The sequence below is a fragment of the Pan paniscus genome, chromosome 20 (genome assembly GCF_029289425.2).
Source record: "Pan paniscus chromosome 20, NHGRI_mPanPan1-v2.0_pri, whole genome shotgun sequence".
NCBI lineage: Eukaryota > Metazoa > Chordata > Mammalia > Primates > Hominidae > Pan > Pan paniscus.
In genome coordinates this window covers 22,459,029-22,486,630 of record NC_073269.2, presented here as the reverse complement: position 1 = coordinate 22,486,630, position 27,602 = coordinate 22,459,029, and the positions used below count along the sequence as shown (strand labels likewise).

General features: G+C 50.3%; 1 protein-coding gene across 4 annotated transcripts in view; it reads left to right on the top strand.

Annotated features, from left to right (window-relative positions):
- UNC13A (unc-13 homolog A) overlaps window positions 1-14,815 on the top strand; it is an 86,857-nt gene extending 72,042 nt beyond the window's left edge. For all 4 annotated transcript variants that reach the window (XM_034945489.3, XM_055103783.2, XM_034945495.3 and 1 more), the window contains 3 exons: window positions 4,106-4,198; window positions 5,860-6,019; window positions 9,756-14,815. In XM_034945489.3, coding sequence (XP_034801380.2) covers window positions 4,106-4,198; window positions 5,860-6,019; window positions 9,756-10,056 — 554 coding nt within the window. In that variant the 3' untranslated portion in view covers window positions 10,057-14,815. The remainder of the gene's footprint in view (window positions 1-4,105; window positions 4,199-5,859; window positions 6,020-9,755) is intronic.
- Window positions 14,816-27,602: the final 12,787 nt, after the last annotated feature.

Sequence of the window (27,602 nt, the reverse complement as noted above, 5' to 3'; positions counted from 1 at the left end):
ATTATTATTTAGAGACAAGGTCTCCTTCTGTCACCTAGGCTGGAATGCAGTGGTGCAATCACTGCTCACTGCAGCCTCCCTCCTGTGCTCAAGTGATCCTCCTGCCCCAGCCTCCCGAGGAGCTGGGACTACAGGCACACGTCACATGGCTAGCTAATTTTTAATTTTTTTTTTGTAGAGAGGGGGCCTCACTTTGTCGCCCAGGCTGATCTCAGTGAACACTTATCAGGCTCTAAGGCTGAGCAGGACCTCGTGCCAGGCATTTCTTGAAGAATCTGTATTTGGTTTTGTTGTTGTTGTTGTTGTTTGAGACAGAGTCTCACTCTGTCGCCCAGGCTGGCATGCAGTAGGGAAATCTCAGCTCACTGCAACCTCCGTCCGCCTCCTGGTTTCAAGCGATTCTTGTGCCTCAGCCTCCTGAGTAGCTGGGATTACAGGCCCGCACCACCACGCCTGGCTAATTTTTGTATTTTTAGTAGAGACGGGGTTTTGCCATGTTGGCCAGACTGGTCTTGAACTCTTGGCCTCAAGTGTTCCATCTTGGCCTCGGCCTTCCAAAGTGCTAGGATGACAGGTGTAATCCCAGCGCCTGCACATTTTGTTTTTAATTTGAGGCAGACGCTGTCACCCAGGCTGGAGTGCAATGGCGAAATCTCAGCTCACTGCAGCCGCCACCTCCTGGGCTATGTTGCCCAGGCTGGTCTCGAACTCCTGGCCTCAAATGATCCTCCCACCTTGGCCTCCCAAAGTGCTGGGATTACAGGCATGAGCCTCCGTGCCTAGCCTTCTTGGGGAAACTGAAACATTTCTTTAACTGCCCCACGAGGGGTACATCATTCCACAGATGAGATACTGAGAGCCAAAGGAGATTCAACCACTTGTCCGAGGAACCTTCCCCTGCAGGGGTCCCGGGACTTGGGGAGTGGGGAGTGGGGTTGGAAGAAGCACTGAGAGGCCCAGGAAAGACCCTTCCCCGCAGAGCCAGCAAAGCACAGGATGGGGGCACCCAGCACTGCCTCCCTCCCCCCTTCTTACTAGCTTTGGCCTTGGTCTGACCCCTCACCTGACCCACCACTGTCCAATTCCCCCTGGCACCCCCGGCACCCCAGTCTGGCCCGGATTGAGCTTGCTATGAAGCATCGGCCTGGGGGAGGGCGGGGCGGCTGAGCATGTGACTGGTGGCGGGGGGGCAGGGATGGAATGGGAGCCTGAGGCAACAAGGAAGATGGCCTGGGGCGTGCAGCAAAGACCGGGGCCACATACCCCAGTACTGGGGTGATGGGGGTCTCCAGGCCCCTGTGCTCCCCAACCCTCAGTCACTTCCTGTCCAGCGTGAGGTAACCCAATCAGCCTTTGACTGACCCAACTTCCCACCCTCACCTCTGACTTTCCCCTTCTTCTCCCCGTGCATGGGGTGGTCCAGGAGTGGGGAGCTGCCTGGTGGGGGGTGGGGAGGGGCTGGTGGAGGTGCTGGCGGTCACAGGTCCACAGGCCCCACAGGATGCCCTTTCGAGTCACAGAAGGCGGGACCGGGAGAGATTCTTTTAAGCTGCCCCATCAATGATCCCCATTGGCACCATGGAGGACACGTGTGGTGGCCCCAAACAGAAGCACACCACACCATGATTCAAGCAGACAAGGGAACTTTTTGACTCCATAATGGAAAAATTAGGGGTTGAGGCCTGGCGCGGTGGTGCATGCCTGTAATCCCAGCACTTTGGGAGGCCAAGTTGGGCGGATCACTTGAAGTCAGGAGTTTGAGACCAGCCTGGCCAACATGGTGAAACCCCATCTCTACTAAAAATAACAAAAATTAGCCAGGCGTGTTGGTGGATGCCTGTAATCCCAGGAGGCTGAGGCAGGAGAATCGCTTTAACCTGGGAGGCGGAGCTTGCAGTGAGCCGAGATCGTGCCATTACACTCCAGCCTGGTGACACAGCAAGACTCTATCTCAAAAACAAAAAAGAAGGCCGGGTGCGGTGGCTCATGCCTGTAATCCCAGCACTTTGGGAGGCCGAGGCGGGCAGATCACCAGGTCAAGAGATAGAGACCATCCTGGCCAACATGGTGAAACCCCGTCTCAAAACTGCAAATATTAGCTGGGTGTGGTGGTGTGCGCCTGTAGTCCCAGCTACTCAGGAGGCTGAGGCAGGAGAATCGCTTGAACCTGGGAGGCGGAGGTTGCAGTGAGCCGAGATTTCGCCATTGCACTCCAGCCTGGGTGACAGAGCAAGACTCCATCTCAAAAAAAAGAAAAAAAAAAAAAAAGAAAAGAAACTTAAGATTCTGCACTAGAAGGGAAATAGGGGTAAGGAAAATAAAAGATGCCCCTATGAGCTGTCACATCAGGAGGGATGAGGATTCTGGGCCAGGTGATCAATGAGGTGACCTGTGAGGCTGGGTCAGAGTTAACAAGAGCAAGAATGGGGTGAGTGGGGAGAGGTAATAGTAACCTATTGGAAAGGGCCACTATTGGAAGGGGTGTTGCAGGTCACAAAAACCACTTTGATTATTTCAGAGTGAGGTGGGAGCCATGGAAGAGTTTGGTTTTGCTTTGTTTTGTTTTGTTTTTTGAGACAGTCTTGCTCTGTCACCCAGACTGAAGTGCAGTGGCGGGATCATAGCTCACTGCAGCCTCAACCAGCTGGGATTAAGCGATCCTCCTGCCTCAGCCTCCCAGATAGCTGGGACTACAGGTGCATGCATCACCACACCTGGCTAATTTTCTTTTCTCTCTTTTTTTTTTTTTTTTGAGACAGGGTCTCTCTCTGTCACCCAGGCTGGAGTGCAGTGGTGCAATCTTGGCTCACTGCAACCTCTGCCTCCCAGGTTCAAGTGATTCTCCTGTCTCAGCTTCCCAAGTAGCTGGGATTACAGGCGTGCACTACCACACCCAGCTAATTTTTGTATTTTTAGTAGAGACAGGGTTTCGCCATGTTGGCCAGGATGGGCTCGAACTCTTGACCTCAAGTTATCTGCCCACCTCAGCCTCCCAAAATGCTGGGATTACAAGCATGAGCCTCCCAAAGTACTGGGGTTACAGGCATGAGCCACCACTGCCCGACCCATGGAAGAGTTTGGAGCAGAGGAGGGACATGATCTGACTTTTAAATTTTATTTATTTATTTTTTAATTTTCTGAGACAGGGTCTTGCTCTGTCACCCAGGTTGAAGTGCAGTGGTGCGATCTCGTCTCACTGCAGCCTGGACCCTTCTGAGCTCAAGTGTTCCTCCCACCTCAGCCACCAGAGTAGCTGGGGCTACAAGCACGCACCACCATGGCCACTAATTTTTGTATTTATTGTAGAGATGGGGTTTTGCCATGTTGCCCAGGCTAGTCTCAAACTCCTGGGCTCAAGTGAGTTTGCCTCACCCTCCCAAAATGCTGGGATTACAGCTGTGAGCCACCGCGCCCTGCCGACATGATCTGACTTAATAGGATTTTTCTGGCTGGTATACTGAGAGTAGATGAAAGAGTGGAAGGAAGACCAGCAAGGAGGCTACTGCAATAGTCCAGGCATGGGATGCTGGGGGCAGGTGTAGGATACAGGTAAAAGACATGGCTCTAGAGCTGGCAGGATTTTCCAGTTTATGGGCACCTAGGGAGGAAGTGAAGACAAAGAAGAGTGTCAAATATTGAGGTGCAGGGTCAGTTTGAGGACCCACGGAGGAGAAAATGACAAAAGGGGGTTGGAAGGAGTGACAACTATGTAGGATGAGAATCGAGTTGGTGACGTTGTTGCAGCCAAGAGGACAAACAGCCACAGGAGGCCAGGGTGCCAGACGCTGCCAAGATGTAATGTAACATGAAGACTGAATTTTGACAACATGGCAGTCAATGGAATAAGAAAAAAGAAAAGAATTGCATTAGGCTCAGAGAGGTTAAGCAATCTACGCAAGATCACACAGCAAGGCAGTAAAAGGCCAGAACCCAGGATTCTTGGCTTCCCAAGAGCACCTCCCATCCTGGCCCCCCATCAGTGCCTCCCTATCAGGGCTGATGACCTGGTGCCGCCAGCACAGGTGGGTGGGAGGCCGTCAAGGTCCCTCCTGGTGGGTGGGAAAGAACAGAGCTCACGCTGACCATCCTCCCCTGCCCTGCCCAGGCCTGGGTGTAGAAGACCCTGTGGGTGAAGTCTCTGTCCATGTTGAGCTGTTCACTCATCCAGGAACTGGGGAACACAAGGTCACAGTGAAAGGTGAGTGGTCTGAGGTGGGAGGGACTTGCTAGGTTCTAAAACAGAAACCAAACTCAAACTGGCTTAAGCAACACCCTTTTTTTGTTGTTGTTGTTTCATGGTCCATGAAACGGAAACGTCCAAAGGTCACCACCTTCAGGCATGGCTGGATCCAGCGGTGTAAACAGTTTTATAAGACTGAATCCCACTTTCTCCATCTCTCAGCCCTGCTTTCCTTTTCTTGGTTTTTGTTGACTAGAACACAGATTGGGCTGTTTTTGACATGGCTTAAATAAGACAGAATTAGGCCAGGCGCGGTGGCTCATGCCTGTAATCCCAGCACTTTGGGAGGCCGAAGCTGGCGGATCAGGCCAGGAGTTCGAGACCAGCCTGGCCAACATGGTGAAACCCTGTTTCTACTAAAAATTCAAAATGTAGCTGGGTGTGGTGGCGTGTGCTTGTAATCCCAGCTACTCAGGAGGCTGAGGTGGGAGGATTGCTTGAACCCGGGAGGTGGAGTTTGCAGTGAGCTGAGATTGCGCCACTGCACTCCAGCCTGGGTGACAGAGTGAGACTCCATGTAAACAAACAAACAAAAATGATAGAATTGGTTTTTCTCTGGGGTAACAGTTTAAGTAGCAACCAGCCTCGAGCTGATATGGAGGCTTCGCAGTGTTGGTGATCTGTGCTGCTGCCATCTTTTGTTGCATTTTCATCCCTAATATGTTGTTGTTGTTTGTTTGTTTTAGAGGCCAGAGTCTCACTCTGTTGCCCAGGTTGGAGCGCTGTGGTGCAATCACAGCACACTGCAGCCTCAAACTCCTGGGCTCTAGCGATCCTCCTGCCTCAGCTTCCGGAGTCGCTGGGATTGCAGGCATGCAGCATCACACCTGGCTACTTTTTAAATTATATTTTTGTAGAGATGGTGTCTCACTATGGTATCCAGGCTGGTCTCAAACTCCTGGCCTCAAGCAGTCCTCCCACCTGGGCCTCCCAAAGTGCTGGGATTCCAGACGTGAACCACCATACCTGGACCCAAATGTGTTTTTCCTCCACTATAGGGTCACAAAGAGCTCAGCCCCCACAAGCATTGCAGATTGCGGCTAGAGGAAGGAGAAAGTTTAGGGTTCACTCCCTGCCTTTTAAGCCACAGTGGAGAAGTAGTACACGTGATTTTTTTTCTCTCACCTCATTGGCCAAAACATAGTCATATGACCACACTTAGCTTCATGGGAATGCTGGGAAATGTAGTCTTTATTTCAGACAGGGTTTTTGGTGGCGGGCGAGGTGGGGGGTGTTTTTATTTTTTATTTTTTTTAGACAGGATCTTGCTTTGTCACACAGGCTGGAGTGCAGTGGCACAATCTCAGCTCACTGCAACTGCCACCTCCCAGGCTCAAGCAATCTCCTGCTTTAGCCCCACAAGTATGTGGGACTACAGGCGTGTGCCACCACGCCCAGCTGATTTTTGTATTTTTCGTAGAGACAGGGTTTCACCATGTTGCCCAGGCTGGTCTCAAACTCCTGGACTCAAGTGATCCACCCGCCTTGGCCTCCCGAAGTGGTGGGATTACAAGCGTGAGCCACTGCGCCCAGCCTTGGGCAGGTTTTGAGAGCCACAGACATCTACTTTTTCCAACTGGGAGAACCTGACCTGTCTTACCCTCTACTTCCCCCAACAGTGGTGGCTGCCAATGACCTCAAGTGGCAGACTTCTGGCATCTTCCGGCCGTTCATCGAGGTCAACATCATTGGGCCCCAGCTCAGCGACAAGAAACGCAAGTTTGCGACCAAATCCAAGAACAATAGCTGGGCTCCCAAGTACAATGAGAGCTTCCAGTTGTGAGTTTGGGATGCTTTGAAGAGCATGGGGACAAGGGAGGGGGCATCCGCCAGGTGAACCCCAAAGCCAGCTAGGCAGGAGGGATCTGGAATCTGGGCCCGGGAATGGGAGGGGCCACATTCTAGGTGGGAGTGCTGGAAAGGGAGACCCCTTAGTAGTGCAGGAATGACATCAGCGAGGGGACACGAGGATGGAGGTCACCTTTGGGGGCTGGCAGATCCAAGGGGAGGCAATGAGTAGAGTGGGGTAACTTCATGATGAAGACTTGCAAAGGGGAGGGAAAGTCTGGGCAGGAAGTGCATGGTGGGCAGGGCCATTGCTGGGGCTGGAGACTGTCTGGTGAAGGAATGAGGGTGGCAGTGATGACGCTTATGAGTGGGGGGCTGAGGGACCTGGGGACAGGACTGAGGTTGCATGGGGGTGGGGACTACTGGAGTCTACATTGAGCCTTGTCAGGACCGTTGGGGCAGCCCATCTGGAGGAGTCGGCTCTGGGGACAGGAGTGGAGTGTAGATGGATCCCAGGCTTGGGGGGTGGGTGTCACGTGGGGTGGAGGTGGGGTCACATTGGATGGAGGTTCTTGGAGTCGGGAGTGGGCCTAGGCTGCGGATATCAGGATAGGGTCTAGAGGATGCTGATGATGTGGACAGCATAAAAAAGTCTGCTCTGGCCGAGTGTGGTGGCTCACACCTGTCATCCCAGCACTCTGGGACGCCGAGGCAGACAGATCACCTGAGGTCAGGAGTTCAAGACCAGCCTGGCCAACATGGTGAAACCCCGTCTCTACTAAAAATACAAAAAAAAAAAAAAAAAAAAAATTAGCCGGGTGTGGTGGCGCACGCCTGTGATCCCAACTACTCGGGATGCTGAGGCAGAAGAATCGCTTGAGTCTGGGAGGCGGAGGGTGCAGTGAGCCAAGATCGAGCCATTGCACTCCAGCCTGGGCAACAAAAGCGAAACTCCACCTCAAAAAAAAAAAAAAAGTCTGCTCTGGCCGAGCATGGTGGCTCACGCCTGTAAGCTCAACACTTTGGGAGGCCAAGGTGGGCAGATAACTTGAGGCCAGGAGTTCGAGACCAGCCTGGCCAACATGGTGAAACTCCATCTCTATTAAAAATATAAAATATGGCCGGGTGCGGTGGCTCACACCTGTAATCCCAGCACTTTGGGAGGCCAAGGCGGGCAGATCACGAGGTCAGGAGATCGAGATCATCCTGGCTAACACGGTGAAACCCCGTCTCTACTAAAAATACAAAACCTAGCCAGGCGTGGTGGCGGGCGCCTGTAGTCCCAGCTACTCGGGAGGCTGAGGCAGGAGAATGGTGTGAACCCGGGAGGCAGAGCTTGCAGTGAGCCGAGATCGTGCCACTGCACTCCAGCCTGGGCAACAGAGCAAGACTCCGTCTAAAAGAAATATATATTATATAATTATATATAAAATATGTATTTATATTATATATAAAATATGTATTTATATTATATAATTATATATAAAATATGTATTTATATTATATATATATAAAATATGTATTTATATTATATAATTATATATAAAACATGTATTTATATTATATTATATAATTATATATAAAATATGTATTTATATTATATAATTATATATAAAATATGTATTTATATTATATAATATATAATAAATATATATCATATAAATATATTTTTATATATTATATATAAAAATATATTTATATATATTTATATACACATATAATATATAATATTTATATGATATATAAAATTATATATAGTATATATTATATATTATAAATAAAATTATATATAGTATATATTATATTATATATAAAAGTATATATAATATATATTTCATATATTATATATTGTATATAATATAGGATATATATAAAAAATATTAGCTGGGTGTTGTGGTGGGCGCCTGTAATCCCAGCTACGCGGGAGGCTGAGACAGGAGAATCGCTTGAACCCAGGAGGTGGAGGCTGCAATGACCCAAGATGGCGCTACTGCAGTCCAGCCTGGGCTACAGAGTGAGACTCAAAAAAATAAAAAATACAGAAATTAGCCGGGTGTGGTGGCAGGCGCTTGTAATCCCAGCTACTCCAGAGGGTGAGGGGTACGAGAATCGCTTGAACCCAGGAGGCACAGGTTGCAGTGAGCCATGATTGTACCACGGCACTCCAGCCTGGGCGACAGAGCAAGACTCTGCCTCAAAAAAAAAAAAAAAAAGTCTGTTCACGGGGGTAGATGGATGGTGGTGGTTAGCAGGGGTAGAGTTGGGGTCATCCGGGGTAGATCCTTGGGTCGAGTGTCAGCCTCACCGAGCACTGGGGCAGGGCAATATTGTTGGATGTTCTTAAGGGACAGAAGTGCAGAAGAAAGTAGTCCCGGCTACCTGGGAGGCTGGGGCAGGAAGATCGCTCGAGCTCAGGAGTTTAAGGCTGCAATGAGCTATGATTGTGCCACTGCACTCCAGCCTGGGTGACCGACATAGCGAGACCCTGTCTTTAAAAAAACAAAAAACTATGGGCCAGGCGCGGTGGCTGACGTTTGTAATCCCAACACTTTGGGAGGCCAAGGCAGTGGATCACCTGAGGTTAGGAGTTCGAGACCAGCCTGGCCAACATGGTGAGACCCCCCCCCCATCTCTACTAAAAATACAAAAAATCAGCCCGGTGTGGTGGTGCATGCCTGTAATCCCAGCTACTAAGGAGGCTGAGAGAAGAATCGTTTGAACCCGGGAGGCAGAGGTTGCAGTGAGCCGCGATTGTGCCACTGCACTCCAGCCTGGGTGACAGAGGGAGATGCCCACTCAAAAAATAAAAATAAATAAAAATGCACAGGGGTAAGGGTAAATCAGAGCTGGTTAGCTGGTATTATCTAGGGGGCCTGGGAGGTCTTATGGGACAAGATGGAAGCCAGTTCCATGTCGTGTCAGCACAGGGCTCTTGGTCAGAAGGTTTTGGGGCGATTGGCCCCTTTAGGGGATACTCAGGAGGAGAAGCATGGTCTAGTGGGAGGTCAGATGTCAGCCAGGGTGGGCCGGAGTACTTCAGGGATAGAGGTACAACCTGGGAGGTAGACAAGAGGGAGCAGCTGGGCGTGGCCCTGTAGGAGGGGCTCTTATCCAGCTGGCGTCAGGGCAGGTCACTGGGACTGCTTAGGGGCAGGAGCACAGGTGAGGGGCATGCGGGAGGCGGTGTCACCCATGGTGAGGCACCAGGGCAGGCTCATGTCTGGAGGGCATCTTGGAAGTAAGAGGGGTGGGCTGGGGGTGTGGGGGGCTGGGAAAAGGGCCACGTCGTGGGTCTAGAAGAGAGCCTGGTTAAAGAGCTTCTGGGTGGGACATTAGGGGCAGGGCCGTGCAGGCAGCAGTTCAGCCGGCAGAGGGCACAGGCGCGGGTATCTCAGGGTGGGAGCATGGCCTTGCGGGGCGGTGTCTGAGGGGCGGGAGCTGGATGTAAAGCTATGCGGTCATTTTTCGGTGGGTGGAAAAATGGGACGAACAGGCGTGGGCGTGGCCCCGCTCGGGGTCAGCTGCTGTGGGCGCGGCCAAGCACAGGGTTGTAGGTCAAGTAACGGGGCAGGGGCGGGGCTAGCGTAGCGTGGGAGGTGACAGGTGTGGGTACCCCGGTGTGGGCACCCCGGTGTGGGCGTGGCCCGCAAATGCGGTGGGGACGGGGCCGTGGGCGGGGCATCACAGTAGGTGTGGCCTGTCTCACGTTCCGCCCCTCCCCACGCAGCACGCTGAGCGCCGACGCGGGTCCCGAGTGCTATGAGCTGCAGGTGTGCGTCAAGGACTACTGCTTCGCGCGCGAGGACCGCACGGTGGGGCTGGCCGTGCTGCAGCTGCGTGAGCTGGCCCAGCGCGGGAGCGCCGCCTGCTGGCTGCCGCTCGGCCGCCGCATCCACATGGACGACACGGGCCTCACGGTGCTGCGAATCCTCTCGCAGCGCAGCAACGACGAGGTGGCCAAGGAGTTCGTGAAGCTCAAGTCGGACACGCGCTCCGCCGAGGAGGGCGGTGCCGCGCCTGCGCCTTAGCGCGGGCGGGCGGCCGAGCGGCACTGCGCCTGCGCGGAGGGCGCTGGGCGGGGAGGGACGGGGCTTGCGCCTTGGTGGGACCTCCCCGGGGGCGGGGCTCGGGGGGCTCCACGCCGAGGGTGGGCTGCGCCTACGCCCTTGACTCAGCTTTCCCTTTTGGGGAATTAGGAATGGAGGATGCCCCGCCCTCTCGGGAGGCCACGCCCAAGGGCGCGACGAAGGAAGAAGCCACATCCCCAACTTGAGGCCACGCCCCCAGCACCTAGGGGGCATTATGAGCTGGGATGGGGGAAACCTCGTCCCTATGGAGGAGGCCACATCCCGGGGCTCTGGTACCGGGAGGCACCACCTCATGTCCCCTGGAAAAGCCATAAGATGGGACCCAGACCCCTGGGACCCCAGACCAATTGCCAAGTATGGAAATCTCAGCTCCCTCGAGGGGGGGCCCTGGGCAAGGGGTAGGGCTCTCTGGAGCGCCCCTCTAGGTGGCCTGGGGACTGGAGGGACCAGGATGCTGGTTGGAGGGCCCCGGAATACTGGAGTCCCTTTAGATGTTTGTGCAAAAAATAAATGGGGGGAGGGGGGAGGATGGGATTTCAAAAGCACATGCGCCCTTGGGCGCCCAAACCCTGGGGGCCGAGGGGACGGCTCTGGTTCCCCACGCTGCCCCTACTTCCCTTTGGGAGTTTGCCTCTCCCTCTCCCCCAACAAACCCAGTCCTCATATAGAGTTCAACACACCCATTTGATGGATGGCAAAACTGAGGCTTAAAGAGCTGCTTGAGACTTGGCCAAGGTTCCAGGTGCCATACCCTCTGTGCCCCTCCCTTAGGCCTGTGTGCCCCATGGAAGGGTGGGCTGAGATCGGGATGACCTGACACAGCTCCCTATTGCTGCTAATTCCCCCTCGGGGGCCTCCTCCAAGGGGTGGGAATTCCAGGCCAAGACCCCTACTTCGCCTTTCCTTCTCCGGCTGCCAAGCAGGACCTCTGCCCTCAGCCCTTTCTCCTGGGATCTCCATGGGGGATGCCATGAGGGCCTCCCACCACAAAAGAGAATTTGGGATCCTGGTCCCAGGTTTCTCCATCCCTTCTTCCTTTTCCAGAATTTTCCAAATAGGAAAGAACAGAAGGAGACCAGAAACTCTAGGGGGGAGAAAGAGAATGAGAGAGAGAGAGAAAGAGAATGAGAGAAAGAGAGAATGAGAGAGAGAGAAACACAAACATAGTGACACAGTGAGAGCTTAGTCTCCAAGATCCTATTCATTGATTCAAACACCCAAGCCACAGGATACCTCAGATGGCCCTCTTGCCAGCTGGAAGCTCTTTCTCCAATGAGCAAAGTTACAGTGACCTGGCTGGAGTTACCTGGTGCACATAGGACCTTAGGGGAAAGTTCAGCGTGGACTATATTTGCTCTGGGATCTGCTTTTCCACATGTGTGTATGGCACGCCTTTTTCTGCTGGATTGGGAAGGACAAGATTTTGCTGTGCTAGGGAGAAATGAAAACGGGGTGAGCTGAGTAGCTGGGTTTCTGGAGGATAGAACATCAGATGGGGAGGCTTTCCGAGGTGAAGAATGAGAGGGAACCACTTACTAGAGAGAAAAGAGCTCCAGGCCTGGGGAACAGCACGTGCGAAGGCCAGGAGAGAAGAACTGTTGAAACAACGAGACGGGTGGCACGGCTGGAGCTGAGCCAGCAAGGGGGATCGTGAGGAGCCTTGGGGTTGGGGAGATCCGCAGAAGCATCAGACCAGGCAGGGCCTCGTACGCAGTCCTGAGGAGTTTTACTTTTATTCTAAGACAGTTGGGGAGCTCCAGGAGCTGTTTTAAGTTGGGGAGAGACTGGATTCCAGCCTGCAAAAGCTGTTTTGTGAAGACTAAAACCAGTGAGGAGAGGTGGAGGTGCTTTGGGGACACTGAAATGGATTCTTGGAAAGATTCTGAAGGCTGTGTTGAAAAGACACCTATAGCTGTGGGGACATGACTATAATCCCAGCATTTGGGGAGACCGAGGCTGGCAGATCACTTAAGGTCAGGAGTTTGAGACCAGCCTGGCCAACATGGCGAAACCCCATCTCTGCTAAAAATACAAAAATTAGCTGGGTGCAGTGGTGCGTGCCTGTAGTCCCAGCTACTCAGGAGACTGAGGCGGGAGAATTGCTTGAACCCTGGAGGCAGAGGTTGTAGTGAGTCGTGATCACACAACTGCACTCCAGCCTGGGCAACAGAACAATACTCCATTCCCTCCCCTCTACCTCACCAAAAAAAAAAAAAAAAAAAATCCTGCCCTTAGATGAGCTCCAGGGCTGCTGAGTACAGTTGTCCCAGTTGCACAGTGCCCAAGGGTTTGGCATTGCTAAGAAGGCCACGTGCAAATCCTAGATATTGAGTGTTGTATGTTTGTGACGTTGGTTTCCCGACATGTGAATGGCCCAAGTGTCTGGAAGAAGTGGCGCCACTTTCTAATTTGCTTGGAGATGTTGCATGTCCCTTAAATTCAGACAGGTGCAGGTAACTGGAGGTTCTGAACCAAAGGTTAAAATGCAAATTCTCATACAGGGTTGGGAAGTTGTAGCCAGGGATAAGCTTATGTGACTGTTATATGGACTGAGGAGGAGATGTGAATTTCGAACCATGACATGGCTGAGGGTAGGGGCCGGGTGGATGGATGATTCAGGGTTGTAACCCATAGAGCCCAAAGGGGAAGTGATCTGTGACCTGGGGTGAGGGTGATCTGGAAGATTTTTGGATGGCTGGAAAGAAATGGGGAAGTCAAGCTGCCTGAGAGAGCCAAGATATTTCCCGAAAGATTCCTTAGGAGTCTTTCTGGTCAAGACCTCCGTGTGTGTGTGTGTGTGTGTTTAGGGTTCCCCAGCAATGGCCCAGGCATGTGAAGGAAACAAGCTTCTTCAGGGAATATTTGTTGAATGAGTTTTCCTGACTCCCAGGCTAGAACTGTTTTTGCAATTTCCACCCTCTTTTCTTTCCCCCAGAGAACTCTTATTCGTCCTTCAAAACCCATCACGGAAACCCCTCTTGGAGAAAACCCTCCTTCCTTCCCCTCAGGACTTTCCCAGCCACCGTCTCTCCTCCAGTCCAGCCTGATGCCATGGGACTGGGGGTTTCTCTGTCCAGCTCTGTTTCTCAGTCTCAGACTGGGGTCTGAGGACTCTCAGGACCCCCAACTTTACCTAGCACAGGCTGGGCACAAGTGGGTGACAGGGAGTCTACGCCTAGTGGAATTATGTATTGGGGCAGGGTCAGTGTGAGAATACACATCCGCATGCATGTCTGTCCATGTCTGTCCGTACCAACCTTCCCCTTCCACACGGACCTGGGCACATAGGAGGTGTCTGAGCCTGACACATGGGACAGAGAGTGGACATGGCTGAGACACGGACAGAGAAAAGACAAGGAGTCCAGGGGGCTGAAAGCCTTTTGAAATCAGGAAGTTCCTGTATTGGCAGAACAAAGCCCAGAGAGGAGCAGGGCTTTCCCCAACGCCACCCAGCAAGTGGACACAGAGCCCAGCCTTGGATGACACCTCCAGGGTTCTGAACCCTGGACCTCGCTTTATGCAAGGAGCTGGCCCCACATTTCCATGAATCAGGGAAACAGCACAAGAGGGTTGGCCTGTGGCAGGGCAAGCGTTAAAGGGGTGACATTGAGGGATGCCTCAGAGTCAAAGTCCCCTGACCAAGAGGAATAGAGTAGAAAATACAGAGACAGAGGGTGAGATCACGCCCCGATGAGGACGGAGAGAGACAGAGATGGAGAGAGACATGGAGGTGGAAATATACAGAGAAAGGTAAATGCAGAGACCAAGGCAGGGGGTGTCGGGGGAAGTAAAGAGGGTGTCCTGAAGAAAGAAGGATCTGTTCACTCTTACCAGTCTGTCCTCGAATGATTTGCATAAAATGAGGAGGTGCCTGTCCACACCCCCAATTCCTCTCTCAGGCCCCAGAGCCTGAGACCTCACCATGCCCCCATCAGAGATGCAAAAAACTAAACACCCAACTAGAAATCCTTGGGACCTCTCTCGGCTGGGATCTCAGAGCCTTTCTGTCCCCTACCCCTACCCCATGTGCTGTTGATCTTGCAGATGGGGACAACCTGGGGCCTCCCGGAACTCTGCCACCCTGGGGAAGTTGGGGGAGGGCCTTAGTCCCGGATCACAACCCCATCTGCTCCCCAGAATCCTTTCCTAAGAATCGTTGAGGACCAAAGTTGTCTTTGCTGACACGTGTTGCTTTTCTCTTTGCCTTTTATTGTTTTCAGAGAAAAATCAAGTTGACTGTGTCAAGTAACACCCCACCCCTTACCCCCGTCCAGCCATAGTGGCTCTCTGGAGACACAGGTCACAGGCGGAGGGTCCCCTGATCATCCCCAACCACACAGCCAGGGGGACTTGACCCCTGTCCACCCCTGTCTCGTGCTCCCTCAGACCCCCGCAAACCGGCCAAGCAGTCCGGGGAGGCTTCCCCTCCACACAACTCTTAGCATGTGATTGCAGATGTGAAATCAAAACGTTGTTTGTTTTTTGTTTTGTTTTGATTCTACCCTGTCGGTCCAGTGTCTGCACAGACGCCTTCATTTCTCTGTAAATATGTGACTTGGAACAAATGTTTAACACAAACGAGAAGTGGTCATGAATGCATGGTGTTGAGATGTTTTGCACTATTCTGACTTTTTGTCTCTGTAAAAATATTTTATTAACAGCAGACATTAAAAAAAGAAAAACCACACACAGCCTTGGACATGTGGTTGCCTCCTCCTTGCATTCCTTTATCAGCAAAAAAACAAAAACAAAAACCTCACGTACGATTAGCACCTACTAGGTAGGCGCAGACTCAGTAGAACACTGCTTGCCCATGAACGCCGCTCATCCGCAACTGGAGTCATCCCCATTTTACAGAGAAGGAAACTGAAGTACAGAGAGACAAGATCTTGCTCAGATCACATAGCCAGGCAGAGATGGAGCTGGGACTTGAACTCAGAACATTTGCAACCATTGCTTTTTTTTTTTTTTTTTTTTTTTTTGAGATGAAGTCTCTGTTGCCCAGGCTGGAATGCAGTGGTGCAATCTCAGCTCACTGCAATCTCCACCTCCCAGATTCAAGCGATTCTCCTGCCTTAGCCTCCTGAGTAGCTGGGATTACAGGTGCCCGCCACCTTGCCTGGCTAATTTTTGTATTTTTAGTAGAGATAGGATTTCACCATGTTGGCCAGGCTGGTCACGAACCCCTGACCTCAGGTGATCCACTCCCTCGGCCTCCCAAAGTACTGGGATTACAGGCGTGAGCCACCGCACCCGGCCATCTGTTGCCCTTAACTCAAGGAAGTTAAGATACAAACACTAGGAATACATGCCCTTAATTCAACCCACACCCCCATGCTTGTTTGGTTTTGTTGGGTTTTTGGGGATCTTCTTGTTTGTTTGTTTTTGAGACAGGGTCTTGCTCTGTCACCCAGGATGGAGTTCAGTGTCACAATCTCAACTCACTGCATCCTCAACCTCCCAGGCTCAGGTGATCCTCCCACCTCAGCCTCCTGAGTAGTGTGCACCACCATACCTGGCTAATTTGTGTATTTTTCGTAGTGATAGGATGTTGCCATGTTGCCCAGACTGGTCTCGAACTCCTCACTTTGGGCGATCCTCTCGCCTCAGCCCTCCAAAGTGCTGGGATTACAGGCGTGAGCCACTGCCCCTGGCCATGTCTGTTTTAAATGTAGCAGCTGGGGCCAGGTGCAGTGGCTCACGCCTGTAATCCCAGCACTTTGGGAGGCCGAGGCGGGCGGATCATGAGGTCAGGAGATCGAGACCATCCTGGCTAACACGGTGAAACCCCGTCTCTACTAAAAGTACCAAAAATTAGCCGGGCACGGTGGCAGGCACCTGTAGTTCCAGCTACTCGGGAGGCTGAGGCAGGAGAATGGTGTGAACCGGGGAGGCGGAGCTTGCAGTGAGCCAAGATCACGCCACTGCACTCCAGCCTGGGTGACGGAGCGAGACTCCATCTCAAAAAAAAAAAAAAAAAAAAAGTAGCAGCTGGGAATCTCATTTCATAAACTCAGATGTGTGAGGAATGAAACTCCATTTTCCAACAGCTGAATTTAATTTCTGTTTTGAGTCTCCATCCCACGAGGAAGCAGAAATGGAATCTCATTCAGCCCAGTTTCCTCGGTAAATTCCGAAATTCCCCTCCTTATGTCTGGGGTTATTTCTGCATTTGAGCAGACAGGACAGGAGCTGTGGGATCCACCACCAGGAGTGGGTTCAGTGAGTGCTTTTGGTTGCAAGTAACAGCCAACAGGACTAAAAGTGGGGCCAGAAAGTGGCTTACACCAGGAGTTATCCAGCACGCAGCAATCCCGCTCCTGGGGGACTTTTCTCCTTTGAGAAACTTGCACGTGGGGGTGTGGTATCTTCTCAAAGAATAGCATATAGCTGGGAAAAGGGGACAAACTGCAGCTGTCTGCATGATGTCTGCAGAGGCAGCCTGCAGGTCCTTGAGTGCCCCTGCTCATTAGCTGTTTCTGTACCCAAGTGCATAGGCTACGCACTGTGACTGATGTGGATCTATTTGCCCCTCGCTACAAAAGGGTCTCAAGTCTTTGATCTTGTCCTTCAGTGTGTGGGACCCATCGTGTTACCAATGGGGCTTGGGGACTGAGGCTCAAGACTGCTTGCTGGGAAATGTAACCCCTTTGTTCTGGATAGGTAGAAGGAGAGGAGAATGGTCATCCAGGCCTAATGTAAAGTTTCTGCAACCCAACCCAATTCCCAGACTCATTTTGGTCATGATCAATACAGGGGTCAACAAAATTTTCTGTAAAGGGCGAGCTAGTAAATAGATTTGCTGTGTGTACTATGCTGTCTCTGTTGCAACCAACTCGGCCATTGTAACCATGACAACATGCAAATGATGGGCGTGACTGCATGCCAATAAAACTTTATTTAGAAAATCAAGCGGATATATTCAAACAAACCCTTGGACGTGTTCAGAATAGCGCTATTCACAATAGCCAAAAGGTGGAAACAACTCAAGTGTCCACCAACAAATGAATGGATAAACACAACATGTTGTCTATTCATACAATGAATATGATTCAGCCATAAAAAGGAAGGAAGCGGCTGGGCACGGTGGCTCATGCCTGTAATCCTAGCACTTTGGGAGGCTGAGGCGAGTGGATCACCTGAGGTCAGGAGTTCAAGACCAGCCTGTCCAACATGGTGAAACCCTGTCTGTACTAAAAATACAAAATTAGCCGGGCATGGTGGCAGGTGCTTGTAATCCCGGCTACTCGGGAGGCTGAGGCTGGAGAATCATTTGAACCTGGGAGGCAGAGGTTACAGTGAGCCGAAATCCTGCCATTGCACTCCAGCCTGGGTGAGAAGAGTGAAACTCCATCTCAAAAAAAAAAAAAAAAAAAAAAAGGAAGGAAACCCCGTCTCTACTAAAAATACAAAAAATTAGCCGGGCATGGTGGTGGGCGCCTGTAGTCCCAGCTACTCGGGAGGCTGAGGCAGGAGAATGGCGTGAACCCAGGAGGCAGAGCTTGCAGTGAGCCGAGATCGCGCCACTGCACTGCAGCCTGGGCGACAGAGCAAGACTCCGTCTCAACAACAACAACAAAAACAGAAGCTGGCCCAAACCCACCAAAACCAAGATGGTGATAAGAGTGACCTCTGGTCATCCTCACTGCTACACTCCCCCCATCACCATGACAGTTTACAAATACCATGGCAACGTCAGGAAGTTACCCTATTTGGTCTAAAAACGCAAGGCATGAATAATCTACCCTTCCTTTAGCATATCATCAAGAAATAACCATAACAATGGGCAACCAGCAGCCCTTGGGGCTGCTCTGTCTATGGAGTAGCCATTCTTTTTTTTTTTTTGAGATGGAGTCTTGCTCTGTCACCCAGGCTGGAGTGCAGTGGCGCGGTTTCGGCTCACTGCAAGCTCCACCTCCCGGGTTTCATGGGCGTCCATGTGAAGAAAAAGGAGCATCTATACAGGAGCTCAAATGGGCTGTACCCTGTAGCATTCTGAGGACAGGTCTGACTTCTGAGAAGGGAAAGTGGTAAAAGTATTGTCCGTCCTTTTTAAGTTGGTGGCTGAGCTTGGTGAGGTGTGTTTTTAAAAGACCTTTAGTCCATTCTACTTTTCCTGAAGACTGAGGACTGTAAGGGATATAAAGGTTTCACTGAATACCAAGAGCCTGAAAAACACTTGGCTGATTTGACTAATAAAGGCTGGTCTGTTATCAGACTGTATAGAGGTGGGAAGGCTAAACTGAGGAATTATGTCTGACAGAAGGGAAGAAATGACAGCGGTGGCCTTCTCAGACCCTGTAGGAAAGGCCTCTACCTATCCAGTGAAAGTGTCTACCTAGACTAAGAGGTGTTTTAGTTATCTGACTCGGGGCATGTTGAGTAAAGCTAATTTGCCAGCCCTGAGTGGGGCAAATCCTCAAGCTTGATGTGTAGGGAAGGGAGGGGGCCTGAAGAATCCCTGAGGAGTAGTAGAATAGCAGATGGAACACTGAGAAGTGATTTCCTTGAGGACAGATTTCCACGATGGAAAGGAAATGAGAGATTCTAAGAGGCGGACTAGTGGCTTGTACTATAGCATAGCCTGCCTTTGCTGGTGTGTGGCGATTAGGCCTGGTGGAACTGCCATCAATAAATCAAGCGTGATCAGGGTGAGGAAAAGGAAAGAAGGAAATATCGGGAAATGGGGTGAATGTCAGGTGGATCAGAGAGATATAGTCACGGAGGTCAGGTGTGGTATCAGGAATAATGTGGCAGGCCAGATTGAAGTCCGGGCCAGGAACAATGGTAACTGTGGGACTCAACAAAGAGTGAGTACAGCTGAAGGAGCCGGGGAGCAGAAAGCATATGCGTCAGGTATGAGGAAGCAAATAGATTTTGGAAGTTATGAGAAATGTAGAGAGTGAGTTAAGTATAGTTTGTGATTTTTAGGGCCTCTAAATGTATTAAAGCAGTGGCAGCCGCTGCACGCAGACATGAGGGCTAGGCTAAAACAGTAAGGTCAAATTGTTTGGACAGAAAGGCTACAGGGTGCAATCCTGGCTCTTGTGTAAGAATTCTGACTGCACTAACCATGCCTAGGAAGGAAAGGAGTTGTTGTTTTGCAAGGGATTGAGGTTTGGGAGATTAATCAGACACGATCAGCAGGGAGAACACGTGTGTTTTTATGAGCATTATGCCGAGATAGGTAACAGATGAGGATGAAATTTGGGCTTGATTGAAGTAATGGGGGCTGTCTGTGAAGCCTTGCGGCAGTACAGACCAGGTAATTTGCTGAGCCTAATGGGTGTCAGGGTCAGTCTAAGAGAAAGTGAAGAGAGGCTGGGATGAAGGGTGCAAAGGAATAGTAAAGAAATCATGTCTGAGATCTAGGACAGAATAATGGGTTGTAGAGGGAGGTATTGAGGATAGGAGAGTATATGGGTTTGGCACCATGGGGTGGATAGGCAAAACAATTTGGTTGATAAGGCGCAGATCCTGAACTAACCTGTAAGCCTTGTCTGGTTTTAGGACAGGTAAAATGAGGGAATGGTAAGGAGAGTTTATAGGCTTTAAAAGGCCATGCTGTAACAGGTGAATGATAACAGGCTTTAATCCTTTCAAAGTGTGCTGTGGGATGGGATATTGGCATTGAGCGGGGTAAGAGTGATTAGGTTTTAATGGGATGGTAAGGGGTGCATGATCGGTCGCTAAGGAGGGAGTAGAGGTGTCTTATACTTGTGGGTTAAGGTGGGGAGATACAAGGGGAGGATGTGAAGGAGGCTTTGAACAGGGGGAAAAGGTGGCAATGTGGTGTGGCTGTTGCCTAGGAATAGTCAGGGAAGCAGATAATTTAGTTAAAGTGTCTCGGCCTAATAAGGGAACTGGGCAGGTGGGGATAACTAAAAAGAAGTGCATAAAAGAGTATTGTCTTAAGTTGGCACCAGAGTCGGGGAGTTTTAAGGGGTTTAGAAGCTTGGCCGTCAATACCCACACCAGTTATGGAAGCAAGGGAAACAGGCCTTTGGAAAGAAGGTAACGTGGAGTGGGTAGCCTCCATATTGATTAAGAAGGGGATGGACTTACCCTCCACTGTGAGAGTTACCTGAAGCTCGGCGTCCGTGATGGTCTAGGGGGCTTCCGAGGCGATCGGGCAGTGTCAGTCTTCAGCCACTAAGCCGAGAAGATCTGGGAAGGATTCAGAGAGCCTTGGGCCAGAGTCCCAGGGGCTCTGGGAGTGGCTGCCAGGTGAGTTGAACAGTCCGATTTTCAGTGGGGTCCCACACAGATGGGATACGGCTTAGGAGGAATCCTGGGCTGCGGGCATTCCTTGACCCAGTGGCCAGATTTCCGGCACTTGTAGCAAGCTCCTGGGGGAGGAGGTTCTGGAGGAATCCCTGGCCGCTGCGGTTCAGGCGTTTGGAGTTCTTTTGTGCTGGAGATGTGGCTGGGGTTTGTCTCACAGTGGAGGCAAGGAATTGCAACTCAGAGATACATTGCTACTTGGCTGCCTCTACTTTATTATTGTACACCTTGAAGGTGAGGTTAATTAAGTCCTGTTGTGGGGTTTGAGGGCCGGAGTTTAATTTTTGGAGTTTTATTTAATGTTGGGAGCAGATTGGGTAATAAAATGTATATTGAGAATGAGATGGCCTTTTGACCTCTTAGGGTCTGGGGCTGTAAAGCGTCTCAGGGTTGCTGCCGAACGAGCCATGAACTGGGCTGGGTTTTTCATATTTGATGAAAGAGTCTAAATGCTCACTGATTTGGGAGAGGTCGGATAAAGAAAAAGGAGCATTAACTTTGACTATGCCTTTAGCTTCAGCCACCTTTTTAAGAGGAAATTGCTGGGCAGGTGGGGGAGGGCTAGTCACGGAATGAAACTGTAAACCGGACCGGGTGTGAGGAGGGGAGGTGATAAAAAGGTTATAGGGTGGAGGAGCGGAGGCTGAGGAAGAATTGGGACCTAGCTCGGCCTGGTGAGCAGCAGCCTGGGGAGGAGGGGAGAGGTCAGATGGGTCTGTAGAAAAGGAAGATTAGAAAGACTCAGGGACGCTTGGGGATGGGACTGAGTTGACAGGAGAGAGGGAAAGAAGGAAGACTTGGGATGAGTTGCACTGGGCACAGAGACTAGGGAGTGACCGATGTGTAAAAGAATGCCTGGACATCAGGCACCTCAGACTGTTTGCCTATTTTACGACAAGAATTATTTAGATCTTGCAGGATGGAAAAATTGAAAGTGCCGTTTTCTGGCTATTTGGAACCACTGTTGAGTTTGTATTGGGGTCAAGCAGCATTGCAGAAGAAAACAAGGCATTTAGGTTTTAAGTTCTTGAGAGCACAGGCTAAGGGAGATGGAGGAATGGAGGGTGGAAGGTTGCCTATAGCGAAGGAGGCAAGCCCAGAGAAAAGAGAGAGTAGAGACACAGATGGAAGGGGTTTGGGGGTTCTTACCTTCCAGAAAAGCCGGAAAGGGGTCAGGGTGTGGAAATAAGGGGTTGGGGCACAGAGATAAGAGGTCAGGGCATGGAAATAAGGGATCGGGGCACAGAGATAAGAGGTCAGGGCACGGAAATAAGGGATGGGGCGCAGAGATAAGAGGTCGGGGCATGGAAATAAGGGATTGGGGCACAGAGATAAGAGGTTGGGGCATGGAAATAAGGGATTGGGGATTCTTGCCCCTTAGAAAAGCGAGACTTGCTGCTAAGGGTGAAGGAGAAGGGGTTGAGGGTTTCTTGCCCCTCCCCAAGAAAAGCAGGACTTGCCGCTAAGGGTGAAGGACCAAGGCAAGCATCCCTGCATGGTCTGACACCTCTGAAACGTGGGTGAATAATCAGAGAGGCGTTCTTGCAATGATTAAACACCAAGGGAAGGCTGCCTTCCCAGTCCGTGACCGGCGCCGGAGTTTTGGGTCCATGGATAAAACATGTCTCCTTTGTCTTTACCAGAAAATGAAAGGAATTGAAATTAAGAGAAGGGAGAGATTGAAGTGTGGCGCCAAGATTGAAAGGAGAAAGAGGTTGAGGGATAGTGAGGGAGGTTGGAGAAGAGAGTGAAAAGAGGCCGCTTACTGGATTTGAAATTGGTGAGATGTTTCTTGGGCTGGTCGGTCTGAGGACCTGAGGACCTGAGGTCGTAGGTGGATCTTTCTTATGGAACAAAGAACAGGAGGACAGGGGATTGATCTCCCAAGGAAGGTCCCCCGATCCGAGTCACGGCACCAAATTCCATGTGTGTCTGTGTGAAGAGACCACCAAACAGGCTTTGTGTGAGCAATAAAGCTTTTAATCACCTGGGTGCAGGTGGGCTGAGTCTGAAAAGAGAGTCCTTGAAGGGAGATAAGGGTGGGGCCATTTTATAGGATTTGGGTAGATAAAGGAAAATTACAGTCAAAGGGGGGTTGTTCTCTGGCAGGCAGAGTGGGGGTCACAAGGTGCTCAGTAGGGGAGATTTTGAGCCAGGATGAGCCAGGAGAAGGAATTTCACAAGACAATGTCATCAGTTAAGGCAGGAACAGGCCATTTTCACTTCTTTTGTGGTGGAATGTCATCAGTTAAGGCAGGAACCGGCCATCTGGATGTGTACATGCAGGTCACGGGGGATATGATGGCTTAGCTTGGGCTCAGAGGCCTGACACTGGGTTCATGCCATTCTCCTGCCTCAGCCTCCCGAGTAGCTGGGACTACAGGCGCTCACCACCATGCCCAGCTAATTTTTTTGTATTTTGAGTAGAGACAGGGTTTCACCGTGTTAGCCAGGATGGTCTCAGTCTTCTGACCTCGTGATCCACCTGCCTTGGCCTCCCAAAGTGCTAGGATTATAGGCATGAGCCACTGTGTCTGGCCTGGAATAGCCATTCTTTATTCCTTTACTTTCCTAATAAACTTGCTTTCACTTACTCTATGGACTCACCCTGACTTCTTTCTTTTTTTTTTTTTTTGAGACAGAGTCTTGCTGTGTCACCCAGGCTGGAGTGCAGTGGCGCGATCTTGGCTCACTGCAAGCTCTGCCTCCCGGCTTCACGCCATTCTCCTGCCTCAGCCTCCCGAGTAGCTGGGACTACAGGTGCCCGCCACTACACCCGGCTAATTTTTTTGTATTTTTAGCAGAGACGGGGTTTCACTGCGTTAGCCAGGATGGTCTCAATCTCCTGACCTCGTGATCCGCCCACCTCAGCCTCCCAACGTGCTGGGATTACAGGCGTGAGCCACCGCACCCGGCCTCCCTGACTTCTTTCTTGCACAAGATCCAAGAACCCTCTCTTGGGGTCTTGATCAGGACCCCTTTCCGGGAACACATAGAGACAGGAAGCAGATTGGTGGTGCCAGGGGCTGGGGGAGAGGGAGTGGAGAGTGACTGCTGATAGAAACGAGATCTCCTTTTAGGGGGATGAAAATGTTCTGGAACTTGATAAAGGTGACGGTCGTGCGACATTGCAAATGTGCTAAATTCCACCAAATTGGACATTTTAATCTGGTTAATTTTATGTTGTCTGATTCTCACCTCAATTTAAAAATTTTTTTTTCCAGATTCTGTGTTCAGCCAAATAATTTTTGGGGTTTTGTTTGTTTGTTTGTTTTATTTGTTTGCTTGTTTTAAGAGGGAGACTCGCTCTATCGCCCAGGCTGGAGCACAGTGGCACGATCTCCGCTCACCACAACCTCTGCCTCCTGGGTTCAAGTGATTCTCCTGCCTCACCCTCCTGAGTACCTGCGATTACAGGTGTGTGCCACCACGCCCGACTGATTTTTGTATTTTTCTTAGAGGCAGGGTTGCACCATGTTGGTCAGGCTGGTCTCGAACTCCTGACCTCAGGTGATTCCCAAAGTGCTGGGATTACAGGCGTGAGCCACCGTGCCCAGCCCTGCCAATTTTTTTTTAAAACAAGTCAGATTTGAGGCCAGGAGGGGTGGCTCACGCCCGTAATCCCAGCACTTTGAGAGGCCGGGGCAGGTGGATCACCTGAGGTCAGGAGTTCGAGACCAGCCTGGACAAAATGGTGAAACCCCATCTTTACTAAAAATACAAAAATTAGCCGGGCATGGTGGCACACACCTGTAATCCCAGCTACTCCAGAGGCTAGGCAGGAGAATCGCTTGAATGCGGGAGGCAGAGGTTGCAGTGAGCCAAGATCGCGCCATTGCACTCCAGCCTGGGCGACAAGAGCGAAACTCCGTCTCAAAAAAAAAAAAAAAAGTCAGATGTCAGATTTGGCCCTCATCCAGTTTGCTAATCCCTAACCTGACCTCATTGTTCTTCAACTTGTTCGCCTGCATCTCCTCACTTCTCTCAACCTCAGACTAAACTCTCACACTATTCTCACGCCCATCACTATCCTTCCACTGTCACCTGAAACACCCCCACCCCAATCACTGTCCCTCTCATCCTAACCCCATTTGGCTCTTGCCTTCTTCTCCCACCACCAGCCATCCTGGCAGAACCACACGGGAACTTCAAAAAGATGCATATTCCATTTCCTGGAGGGCATGACACAATTATGTCGTTGATGATCTGTCTGAGATTACATTTCATTATATAATTGATTATATTGCATGATAATTACTGTGCTCCAAATCTTGCAATTACATGTAATAGTGACGATGATTATGCATCCTACAGTTACACCGTCGTCCCTATCATCATTGTAACCTACGCTAATAAGCCATCCATGGCAGGTTGACATCAGCATCCGCCCCTGTCCCACCCCACTCCAAAGCCCCAGCTACACAGGCAGATCTCCCTGTGGCTGGGCAGACTTAGGGTGTCTGCCCAAGTTCACCTGCCAGATGCACCTCTGGGAGTCTGAAAAACAAAAGGGACTGGAGTCGTCTTGGTTTTCCTTCCCCTTCACTCTGCCAGCAGCCAGATGTGGAAACAGTTGAGGTTTTAGCATTCCCCTGTTCAGTGACAACCTCGGGCGCTTTGGAAAGCCACTTCTTCAAGGTCATCTCTATAGGACCAGACTCAGTCCTGATCCTTTGTACCCAGAGATGGCAAACTTCAGCCCCCGGGCCAAATCTGACTCCACACTGGTTTTTGCAAATAAAGTTTTATTGGCACACAGCCAAGCTCATTCATTTATGTATTGCCTGTGGTTGTTTTTCAGGCTGCAATGGCAGCATGGAGTCATTGTCAATTTCCTGTATGAAACCCCTTTCTGTTAAAAGACCTCAAGTGATTTCTGTTTTCCCACCTTGATCCATGACTGATACACTGTACTATGATACATAACTATGTATCATATGACTGACACATCCATAGAGCAAGACACAATGTCAGCCCCTCCAAAGGATACTGTAGCAATAGGCTAAATAATGTCCCCCCAGAGATATCCACATCTATTGATCAGAACCTGTCGATGCTACTTTATTTATTTATTTGAGACGGAGTTTCATTCTTGTTGCCCAGGCTGGAGTGCAGTGGCGCGATCTCAGCTTACTGCAACCTCCACCTCCTGGGTGCAAGCGATTCTCCTGCCTCGGCCTCCTAAGTAGCTGGGATTATAGGCGCCTGCCACCATACCCAGCTAATTTTTATATTTTTAGTAGAGATGGTGTTTTACCATGTTGGCCAGGCTGGTCTTGAACTCCTGACCTCAGGTGTTCCACCCACCTCAGCCTCCCAAAATGCTGGGATTACAGGCGTGAGCTACTGCACCTGGCCCTATGGATGTTACTTTAAATGGCAAAAGGAATTTTGTAGATGCAGATGTGATTTTTCTTTTCTTTCTTTTTTTTTTTTTTTTGGCAAGATCTTGCCCTGCTGCCCAGGCTGGAGTGCAGTGGTGCAATCATAGCTCACTGCAGCCTCAAACTCCTGGGCTCAAGCAATCCTACTGCACACCACAGCCTCTCTCACAGCTGGGACTACAGGCACGTGCCACCATGCCCAGCCCTGCAGATATGATTAAGTCAAGGATTTTGAGATTATGGCAAGATTATCCTGGATCATCTGAATGGGCTCTAAATGTAATCACAAGTGTCCTTAGAAGAGGGAGGCAAGAGGTTAGGTGAATACATAGCATTGAAGGGATTGGAGTGACTTGGAGTGACACAAGAAGGGACCACAAGCAAAGGATACCAGTGGGGCTTTTCGGCCAGAACCGCCATCTCCCAGTAATTTGCCAAGATGACAAACACAAAGGAAAAGAGGAGAGGCACCCGATATATGTTCTCTAGGCTTTTTAGAAAACACGAAGTTGTTCCTTTGGCCACGTATATGTGAATCTATAAGAAAGGTGATATTGTAGACATCAAGAGAGGGTACTGTTCAAAAAGAAATGCTCCACAAGTGTTAACATGGCAAAACTGGAAGAATCTACAGTGTTCCCCAGCATGCTGTTCGCATTGTTGTAAACAAACGAGGGCAAGATCCTTGCCAAGAGAATTGATGTGTGTATTGAGCATATTAAGCACTCTAAGAACTGAGATAGCTTCCTGAAATGCATGAAGGAAAATGATCAGAAAAAGAAAGAAGCCAAAGAGAAAGGTGCCTGGGTTCAACTGAAGCGCCAGCCTGCTCCACCCAGAGAAGCACACTGCGTGAAAACCAGTGGGAAGGAGCCTTAGCTGCTGGAAACTCTTCCCTGTGAATTCATGACATAATAGGTGTTAACAAAAAAATAAAAGGCCAGGCAGAGTGGCTCATATCTGTAAGCCCAGCACTTTGGGAGGCCGAGGCAGGCAGATCACAAGGTCGGGAGGTTGAGACCAGCCTGACCAATATGGTGACACCCCGTCTCTACTAAAAGTACAGAAATGAGCCGGGCATGGTGGCAGGTGCCTGTAGTCTCAGCTACTCGGGAGGCTGAGGCAGAAGCATTGCTTGAACCCGGGAGGCGGAGGTTGTAGTGAGCCGAGATCACGCCACTGCACTCCAGCCTGGGCGACACAGCGAGACTCCGTCTCAAAAAAATAAAATAAAATAAAATAAAATGCCTCTGGAGTATGAAAACGTTTCTCTTCATTGAGCAGAAGTGTGGTGTTCTCTCCACCAAAGAAATATTTAAAGCAAATTTTAATTATGTCCTAATTCATTGTATAATGTCTTCACTATTCAAATTTAATGTATTTCTTGCTGAAAGACTTGAGGTAGCTTATTATGCAACAAATTACTCAATTGGTTAGAAATTGGCCAGGTATTATCTATGAAATATTTGTACTGGTTTGAAGATAGTCCCTCTAAGTCATCAATGAAAAAATAAAATAATTTACAAAAATAAATGGAATGTAATCTATTCCGTTACAGTTAAGCTCAGGATCCAGAGTTTGCTTTTGAATTCTAAAAAAAAAAAATTGTTTAAAGCATAAAAAAAAGATGCCAGTGGGGATGGGGCATGGTGGTTCATGCCTGTAATCCCAGCACTTTGGGAGGCCAAGGCAGGAAGATCACCTGAAGTCAGGCGTTCAAGACCGGCCTGGCCAAAATGGTGAAACCCCCTCCCTACCAAAAATACAAAAATTAGCCGGGCATGGTGGTGGGCGCCTGTAATCCCAGCTACTCGGGAG